Source organism: Symphalangus syndactylus, chromosome 6 (genome assembly GCF_028878055.3).
Source record: "Symphalangus syndactylus isolate Jambi chromosome 6, NHGRI_mSymSyn1-v2.1_pri, whole genome shotgun sequence".
Taxonomy (NCBI): Eukaryota; Metazoa; Chordata; class Mammalia; order Primates; family Hylobatidae; genus Symphalangus; species Symphalangus syndactylus.
This window is the reverse complement of record NC_072428.2, coordinates 26,567,628-26,578,109: the sequence shown is the minus strand read 5'-3', so window position 1 is coordinate 26,578,109 and position 10,482 is coordinate 26,567,628. Positions and strand designations below refer to the sequence as shown.

Here is a 10,482-nt window from a genome sequence, read left to right as displayed (position 1 = left end):
ATCACTCTGCCCCTGGCCCCTCCCAAATCTTATGTCTTCACATTTCAAAACCAATCATGCCTTCACAACAGCCCCCCAAAGTCTAACTCATCTCAGCATTAATTCAGAAGTCCACAGGCTAAAGTCTCATTTGAGACAAGGCAAGTCCCTTCCTCCTCTGAGCCTGTAAAATCAAAAGCAATTTAGTTACTTCCTAGATACTACAGGCATTGGGTAAATACAGCCATCCCAAATGGGAGTAATTGGACAAAACAAAGGGGCTACAGGCCCCATGAAAGTCTGAAATCCAGCAGGGAAGTCAAATCTTAAAGCTCCAAAATCATCTCCTTTGACTCCACGTCTCACATCCAGGTCATGCTGTTGCAAAAGGTGTGTTCCCATGGTCTTGGGAAGCTCTGCTCCTGTGGCTCTGCAGGGTATAGCCTCCCTCCAAGCTGCTTTTATGGGCTAACATTGAGTATCTGTGGCTTTTCCAGGCACATAGTGCAAGCTGCCAGTGGCTCTACCATTCTGGGGTCCTCAAACAGTGGCCCTCTTCTCACAGCTCCACTAGGCAGTGCCTCAGTAGGAACTTCGTGTGGGGGCTCCAACCCCATTTCCCTTCCACACTGCCCTAGCAGAGGTTCTCCACAAGAGTCCTGACCTTGCAGCAAACTTCTGCCTGGACATCCAGGCATTTCCATACATCCTTTAAAATCTAGGTAGAGGTTCCCAATCCCCAATTCTTGACTTCTGTGCAACTGCAAGCTCAACACCATGTGGAAGCTGCCAAAGCTTGAGGTTTGCACCCACTGAAACCATGACCTGAGCTCTATGTTCGCCCCTTTCAGCCATGGCTGGAGTGGCTTGGATGCAGGGCACCAAGTCCTTAGGTTGCACAAGGCATGGGGACTGTGGGCCCAGTCCATGGTTGCACACAGCATGGGGTCTGTGGGCCCAGTCCACAGAACTTTTTCATCCCAGGCCTTTGGGCCTGTGATGGGAGGGGCTGCTGTGAAGACCTCTGACAAACCCTGGAGACATTTTCCCCATTGTCTTGGGGATTACCATTCAGCTCCTCATTACCTATGCAAATTTCTGCAGCTGGCTTGAATTTCACCTCAGAAAATGGGATTTCCTTTTCTATCACATTGTCAGGCTGCAAATTTTCTGAACTTTTATGCTCTGCTTCACTTATAAAACTGAATGCCTTTAACAGCACCCAAATCATCTCTTGAATGTTTTGCTGATTAAAAATTTCTTCCATCAGATACCCTAAATCATCTCTCTCAAGTTCAAGGTTCCATAAATCTCTAGGGCAGGGGCAAAATGCCACCAGTCTCTTTGCTAAAACATAACAAGAGTCACCTTTGCTCCAGTTCCCAACAAGTTCCTCATCCACATCTGAGACCACTTCAGCCTGGATTTCACTGTCCATATCATTATCAGCATTTTGGTCAAAGCCGTTTAACAAGTTTCTAGGGAGTTCCAAACTTTCTCACATTTTCCTATCTTCTTCTCAGCCCTCCAACCTGTTCCAACCTCTGCCTGTTACTCAGTTCCAAAGTCACTTCCACATTTTTGGGTATCTTTTCAGCAGCGCCTCTCTCTACTGGTACCAATTTACTATATTAGTCCATTTTCATGCTGCTGATAAAGAAATACCTTGAGACTGGGCAATTTATAAAAGAAACAGGTTTAATTGACTTATAGTTCCACATGACAGGGGAGGCCTCACAATCATGGCGGAAGGTGAAAGGCACGTGTCACATGGCAGCAGACAGGTGAAAAGGGCTTGCACAGAGAAACTCTCCTTTTTAAAAACCATCAGATCTCATGAGACTTATTCACCATCACAAGAACAGAATGGGAAAGACCTGCCCCCATGATTCAATTACCTCCTACCTGGTCCCTTCCACAACATGTGGGAATTCAAAATGAGATTGGGTGGGGACACAGCCAAACCATATCAATAGTCTTGTAGTATAGTTTGAAATCTGCTAGTGTAATACCTCCAGGTGTATTTTCTTGCTTGTGAGTGCATTGCATGTTTATAATTTTTTTGGTTCCATGTTAATTTTAGGATTGTTTCTCTTTTTATGAAAAATAACATTGGAATTTTGATAGGGATTGCATTGAAACTGTAGCTTGCTTTATGTAGTATGGACATTTTAGCAATAATTTTTCCAATCCACACAATGCAGGATATCTTTTCATTCATTTATGTCTTCAATTTATTTCATCAACGTTTTATAGTTTTTTAGTGTATAGCTCTTTCACCTCTTTGGTTAAATTTATTCTTAAGTGTTTTCCATAGAAATTTTCAATGGGATTGTTCATTTCTTTTTGGATACTTCATTGTTGGTATACGAAAATGCTACTGATTTTTGTGTGTTTATTTTGCATTCTGCAACTTTAACATATTTATTAGTTCTAACTGTTTTTTAATGGAATCTTTAGACTTTTCTATAAATAAGATCATGTGTCAGCAAACAGTGACAATTTATCTTCTTCCTTTCCTATTTGGAAGATTGTATTGCTTCCTATTACCTAATTGCTCTAGCAAAGAATTCCAATACTAAGTTGAATAGAAGCAACAAGAATGGGCCTTGTTCCATTTCTTAGAGGAAAGGATTTCAGTTTTTCACTTTTGAGTATAATGTGAGCTTTGGGCTTGTATATGCCTTGTATTGTGTTGAGGCACATTCCTATTACAGCTAATTTGGTGAGAAATGTTTATCATGAAAGGATGTTAAAATTTACAAAGTATTTTTTCTGCATCTAATGAGACACTCATATAGTTTTTGTGTTTTATTCTGTTAATGTACTGTATCGCATTTATTGATTCTTGTATTTTAAGTCATCCTTGTCTTCCAGGGATAAATTCTACTAGTTCATGTTGAGTAATTCTTTTAATGTATTATTGAATTCAGTTTGCCAGGATTTTATTGAAGATCTTTGCATCTATGTTCATTAAAGATATTGGCCTGGAATTTTATTTTAACTTGTTATGGTATTCTTGTTTACCTTTGGTATTAGAACCTTCGTATGTTTGGTAGAATCCAGCAATGAAGCCATCAGGTCTTGGTCTTGGGCTTCTCTTTGATGGGAAACTTTTCATCACTGACTCGGTCTCCTAAATTGTTACTGGTCTGTTCAAGTTTTCTATTTATGATTCAGTCTTCATAGGTTGTATATGTCTAGGAATTTATCAATTTCTTACATATTATACTGAAAGACGGCATATAGTTGTTCCTAATAGTTTCTTATGATCCTTTGTATTTCTGTGGTATCAATTGTAATGTCACTACTTTCATTTCTGATTTTATGTATTTTAATCTTCTTTATCTCTTAGTCTAGCTTAAGATTTGTTGATTGTGTTTATATTTTCAAAAAAATAACTCAGTTTTGTTGACGTTTTCTATTGATTTTCTAGTCTATTTTATTTATTTCTTCTCTGATCTTTTTTCTTCTGCTAACTGGGCTTAGTTTAGGTTTTTTTCCAGCTTTTCAGGAATAACATTGTAATTTATTTTAAATCTTTGTTATTTTTTGATGTAACTATTTATTGCTATAAACTTTCTTCTTAAAAGTACCTTTGCTGTATCCCATAAGTTTTGGCATATTGCATTTCTGTTTTCATTTGTCTCAAGATTGTCTCTTTAGAGACACGGTCTCACTCTGTTGCCCAGGCTGGAGTGCAGTGGCATTATCATAGTTCACTGTGGCATGGAACTCCTGGGGTCAACTGATCCTCCTGATTCAGCCTACCAAATAGTTGGGACTACAGTCATGTAATGCACAATCATGCACAGCTGTTTTTATATTTTTTTTATTTTGTAGAGACAAAGTCTCACTATGTTGCTCAAGCTGGTCTTGAATTCCTGGCCTCAAGCAATCCACCTGCTTTAGCTTCCCAAAGTGCTGGGATTACTGGTGTGAGCCACCACACCCAGCCTCAAGATATTTTTTAATTTGCATTTTATTTCTTTGTTGATCCATTGGTTGTTCAGAAGCAATTGTTTAAAATATCTCATTTTTTTGATTTCTAGTTGTACCATTATGGTTTGAAAAGATACTTGTTATAATTACAGTCTTCTTAAATTTGCTAATACTTGTTTTGTGGACTAACATATGATCTATGCTGGAGAATGTCCCATGTGTTCTTGAGAAGGATGTGCCTTCTATTGCACATGTTGGAAAGAATGGTTTGTACATGTCTATTAGGGCTTCTTGGTCTAAAAGTGTTGTTCAAGTTTAATATTATCTTGTTAATTTTGTTTAGATGACCTGTCCATTATTAAATGTAGGGTATTGAAGTTACCTACAATTGTCATATTGGAATCTGCAATACCCATCAGATCCTTTAATATTTCCTTTATATATTTGGTTGCTCCAATGTTAGGTGCATATATATTTAAAACTTTAATGTTTTCTTGATGAACTGACTTCTTTATCATTATATAATGTCTTTTTTTGTCTCTTTTTATAGTTTTTGACTTAAAGTTTATTTTATATAAGTATAGCTACCCCAGTTCTCTTTCGTTTTCTATTTGTGTAGAATACCTTTTTTTCATCCCTGAATTTTCAGTCTATGTGTATACTTAAAATTGAGATGAATCTTTTGCAGGCAGCATATAGTTGGGTCTTTTTTTATATTCATTTAGTCTATGTATTTTTATTAGAGAATGCAATTCATTTACATTTAAGATAATTATTGATAGCTAAGGTCTTACTACTGTCATTTTATTAATTGATATGTGACTTTTTTGTTTGTGTTTCTTGCTGTCTTCCTTTGTAGCTTCATAGTTTTCTATAGTGGTATGCTTTGAATTCTCTATACTTTTGTTTTGTAATTCTTCTACAGATTTTTTTCTTTCATTGTTACCATTACGTTTACACATAACATCTTATAGCTATAACAGTCTATTTCAAATAGATAATAAATTAACTTTGCATGCAACTTTATACTTTCACTACCTCTTCCAATATTTTACATTTTGATGTGAGAATTTATGTTATTTTCAGCACAGGCGTTTTGACTTGCTCCAATTCTGGCCCAGGCTGGTACACCCCTCTTTAGGCAATCTGGTAGTCCCCACTATGGGGGATCACCATATTGATGCTGAATTTAGTGGGGACACCCAACTGGCATAGTGCACTACAGCCCAGTACTCCTGGGCACGTGATCCTCCCGCCTCAGCCTCCCAAGTAACTGGGACTACAGACATGTGCCACAGCACATGGAAGAATTTATATTATTTTCAAATGTTTATCCCTTGAAAATTTATTTTAGCTAGGTTCTTGCTAAAATTTTATTTTAGCTAGGTTTTGTCTTTTAACCCTCATACTAGAATAAAATTGCTTTGACAACTGTCATTACAGTCCTAAAGTATTCTAAATATAGCTCTGTATTATGTATACTATTGGGTTCTGTACTTTTTGTGTTTTATGTTTTTAGTTAGCAGCCTTTTGTTTCAACTTACAAAACTCCTTTCTGTAATCTTTGAGGCCGAATGGTGATGAATTCCTTTAGCTTTTGTTTATCTGAAAAGTTTTTATTTCTCTTTCATTTCTTAAAGTTTTTCTGAGTAAAGCATTCTTGGTTGGTGGTTTCATCAGTTTTTTTTTTTTTTCCTTTAGCATTTTTAATATCTCTTCCCCTTGTTTCCTGGTCTTCTAGGTTTCTGCTGAGAAATCTGTTGATAGTCTTATTTTGATTCCTTTCCATGTAATATGTTTCTCATCTCTTGCTGCTCCCAAAGTTTTTTTGAGTTTTGATATTTTGATTGTGTCTTAGTGAACTCTTCTTTCGGTTGAATTTGATTGAAACCTCTGTGCTTCCTGTACATGAACATTGGAATCTATCCTCAGATTATGAAAATTTTTAGACATTATTTCTTTAAATATGCTTTCTGGATTTGTTTTCTCTTTCATCCCCTTCTAAGCCTCCTATTATACAAAGGTTTCAATTTTGATGGTTTCCCATAGCTCCTGTAGACTTTCTTATTTTTTATTCTTTAGATTTTTTTGCTTCTCTGCCTGAATAATTTCCAATGTCCTGCCTTCAAGCTCACAGACTTTCTTCTGCTTGACTGAGTTTTCCGATGATGCCTTCTATTGATTTTTTCAGTTCAGTTATTGTGTCTGTAATTTCCAGGATTTCTATTTTTTACTATTGTTTCTATTTCTTTGTCAAAGTTCTCACTTTCCATGTTATTTTCCAAATTTTATTTAATTTTCTAGCTATATACTTTTCAAGTTTACTGAACTTATTTAAGATTATTATAATTTTTTGTCATTTCATAGATATCCATTTTTTAGCATCCATTATTGGAGATTTATTAATTTCTATAAAAGATGTAATTATTCCCAGATTTTTGGAAAATCTTATGTCTTTGCATTGTTGTGTGCACATATAAAGAGACAACCACCTCTTCTTGTTTTTACAAGTGTTCTTTGGCAGGGAAATACCTTCACTACTTAGTTTACTCTGTGATTCTGGAAGGCCTGTTATGGGTTCTCTATTTGGGTTGGTTTGCTGCCTTTGCTCTTATGTCATGTAGAGCTTCTGGCTAGGCTCTGCTATTAGGCAGAGCAACTGGATGATTACAGTGAGGCCCTCTGGTCATGCCAATCAGAGGATACATTCCCTGACTGAGACATTTTGGATCTGCAGTTGGACAGGGCTGCAGGCTGAGCTCTGAGGTTAGACAGACTTGCTGCTTGGGACAGGCAGGGCCCAGAGACTACACTCCATAGAAATGCACAATTGAGAGTTGCCTCCCTCTTTGGGTGGAACCATGGGGTGGGCTTTTGGCTGAGTTCAGCCACTGTTTGATCTCTTGGTTCAAGCATGTCTAGCCCCTATGCTTCTCCAAAATAGGAAGAGGCGGGGATATCCCTGCCTGGATGAGGTCATTTGTCAGGGTTTTTGGCTGAGCTGAGTCATTCTTTGGACTTTCAGGTCAAGCAGGTCTAGCCTCTCTGCTTCTACTAAATGGACAGAGGAAGGTGTTTCCTTGCTTGGGTGAGGTTGTTGGGGTAGAATCTGGAGCTTGGTATAGAGACTAGCCATCTATAACTCAAGCCTACTGTGGTTCTGAAAACAACCAAATCAGCTTTGCAGGTGGGGTATGAAGTTGGCTGGTATCTATGACTAGGTGCCATAGCTGGCAGGAACACAAAGGTACCAACAAGATCACACACTGGTCAATGTAATCTCTATCTTACTTCTCTGTTTTTATTTGACCTCAGATGTTATTCCCAGTGTTCCTTCACGAGGTGAAACCAAAGTGGGCTTCCGGGAAGTGCTTCAGAATGCTAAGGAAGCTGGATGACTGACTCCAGTTCTTTTTTGCCCCCCGTAAAAACCATGGCCTACAGAAATCGTACCCATCCGGCATTGTGCTGACTTGGGAGAAGAAGAGGGGGGTAGCATGGTTGAAGTGAGGCAGTTCTTATCCTTTTAATGCCGTTCTCAGTCAGCCTGTAGACCACGTTGGTGTGTCAGACTTAGTTACAAATATTTGGATTTTCAAAAATATGTTTTGGTTTGTGGATAGTGCTAGCTGCATTTTTAGTTGGGCAAGGAGTAGAGCCTGAGAATTCCTCTCTTACCATCTTGCTGATTTCACTCTTCTGTAATACCATTGTTACAGATGAAGACCATAGAAACAGAATTAAATTGCTCTCCACTTACGAACTAGATAGTCTTGGAACATGGTCTTATGGTTTAATCTCTCTAAATCTCAGTTGTTTTCTCTTTTGTAAAATGTGAATACTAACTTGTCAGTGTTTCTCAGAAAATTAAATAAGAAAATCAGTGTAAAGTTTTATCACAATAAATAGTAGGTACATATTAAAAGACAGATAATAATGGCATATATATATTTATATGTTGGTGTGTGTGTGTGTGTGTGTGTGTTTATTGAGTGTATTAGTCTGTTCTCACACTGCTATAATGATAATACCTGAGACTGGGTAATTTATAAACACAGAGGTTTAATTGACTCACAGTTCCACATGATTGGGGAGGTCTCGGAAAATTTACAGTCATGACAGAAGGTGAAGGGGAAGCAAGTAACTTCTTCACAAGGCAGCAGGAGGGGGAGAGAGGGAGAGAGAGAGAGAGAGAGGGGATGGGAGAGAGGAGGAGAGAGGGAGAGAGAGAGAGAGAGGGAGAGAAAGCAAGAGAGAGGGAGAGAGAGAGCAAGAGAGAGAGAGGGAGAGATAGAGGTGAAGAGAGAGAGAGATGGAGAGAGAGAGAGACAGAGAGAGAGAGAGACAGAGAGAGAGAGAGACAGAGAGAGAGAGAGACAGAGAGAGAGACAAAGAGAGAGAGAGATGGAGAGAGAGAGAGATGGAGAGACAGACAGTGATCAATCCCCTTATAAAACCATTAGCTCTCATGAGAACTCCCTCACTATCATGAGAACAGCACAGGGGAAACCACCCCCATGATCCAATCAACTCCCACTAGGTCCTTCCCTCAACACATGGGGATTACAATTCAAGATGTCATTTGAGTGGGGAGACAAAGTCAAACCATATCATTGAGTATCTACTATGTGCCAAGTAGTCCACTAAGTATTTTAAGAAATACAAAATCTATATTAGACACATTCAAGCCCAAAGAAAATTGCCAAATTTGGCAGGTGGGAGATAAGAAAAAAAAATGTGAAGCCATGTAGTAAAGACCTAAATTGAAAAGTTGTTCTGAAAACAAAGCCAACATTTATAAAAAATATATATCATTTCAAAAATGAAAGTTAGAGGTCTGCATTAAAACCCCAGTGCTAATTGTCAGTCTAAATGGGTATTAAACCCAAATCAGAAGTATTGACATTTAAAGTTCACTAAATTTATTCTACATAATTTGCCATTTTTGACACACTTTCTGCTATGGTTTAAATGTTTTGTTCCCTCCAAAATTCATGTTGAAACCTAATCCCCTCTAAAATCCAAGGGCTGCCAATGTGATAATATCAAGAGGTGGGCCTTTAAGAGATGACTAGGCCATGAGGGATGCTTTTTGTTAATGGGATTAATGTTCTTTGAAAGAGGCTTTGGGCAGCATTCTGCGAACCTGTGCTCACATGAACATCTACTTCCTGCCACACGAGCATGCAGCAAAAAGGTCCTTACTAGACCACATGCTGGTGCCTTGATTTTGGACTTCCTAGCCTTCAGAATTGTGAGAATATAAATTCTTGTTCTTGCTCTCTCCTCCCACTGCCTAAGATGCTGAAAGGAAAGAAGGCCAAGGGGAAGAAGGTGGTTCTGGTCCCTGCTGCTGTGAAGAAGCAGGAGGCCAAGAAAGTGGTGAATCCCTTGTTTGAGAAAAGGCCTAGGAATGTTGACATTGGACAGGACATCCAGCCCAAAAGAGACCTCACCTGCTTTGTGAAATGGCCCCGCTATATCAGATTGCAGCAGCAGACAGCCATCCTCTATAAGTGGCTGAATGTGCCTCCTGTGATTAACCAGTTCATCCAGGCCCTGGACCAGCAAACAGCTACTCAGCTGCTTAAGCTGGCCCACAAGTACAGAACAGAGACAAAGCAAAAGAATAAGCAGAGGCTGTTGGCCCAGGGCTGAGAAGAAAGCCGCCAGTAAAGGGGACATCCCCACTAAGAGACCACCTGTCCTTCAAGCAGGAGTTAACACCATCACCAACTTGGTGGAGAACAAGAAAGCTCAGCTGGTGGTGATTGTACATGACATGGATCCCATCGAGCTGGTTGTCTTCCTGCCTGCCGTGCATTGTAAAATGGGGGTCCCTTACTGCATTATCAAGGGGAAGGCAAAACTGGGACATCTAGTCCACAGGAAGACCTGCACCACTATCGCCTTCACACAGGTTAACTCGGAAAACAAAGGAGCTTTGGCTAAGCTGGTGGAAGCTATCAGGACCAACTGCAACAACAGATACAATGCGATCTGCCGTCACTGGGGAGGCAATGTCCTGGGTTCCCAGATCTGTGGCTCACATTGCCAAGCTCAAAAAGGCAAAGACTAAAGAACTTGCCACTAAAGTGGGTTAAACGTATACTGTTTTCTCTACATAAAAAATTAAAATACAAATTTTCCTTCAAGAAAATAAAATTTAAATTATTGTTTTTATAAATTACCCAGTTTAAGGTATTCTGCTATAGTGGGACAAACAAACTAAAACAAAATATGCCTACTATTAGAAAATACTCCTTTTTGTTCCATACACATGTAGTCCAGTTGAAATATGTTACAAAGAGAATAAGTGTTTCCTAAGTTTTCACATGCCATACATGTTAGTTTGCCATATACATAAGATCCCTCTATGGATCTCCTTTATTTCCTTAATAAATTCAGAAGAACTTTACTGAAGTACATATTTGGTGCCACTATGGATATCAAATAATATAATGCTGCATGATGATGCTGAATAACTCCTACTTATTGAACATTTATAACGTACCAGGTAGTATGCTAAGTATTTTGCACATAATTTAACTCTTTCACCAA

At 38.6% G+C, this 10,482-nt stretch overlaps 1 protein-coding gene across 1 annotated transcript; it reads left to right on the top strand.

Annotated features, from left to right (window-relative positions):
* Positions 1-9,222: 9,222 nt before the first annotated feature.
* LOC129485247 (large ribosomal subunit protein eL8-like) lies at positions 9,223-9,579 on the top strand. The gene has a single exon (XM_055284639.1). It carries the CDS (start codon positions 9,223-9,225, stop codon positions 9,577-9,579), a length of 357 nt encoding a protein of 118 aa, XP_055140614.1.
* Positions 9,580-10,482: the final 903 nt, after the last annotated feature.

Coding starts and splice junctions, on each gene's coding strand:
- LOC129485247 (XM_055284639.1), top strand. CDS start 9,223: ATGCTGAAAGGAAAGAAGGCCAAGGGGAAGAAGGTGGTTCTGGTCCCT.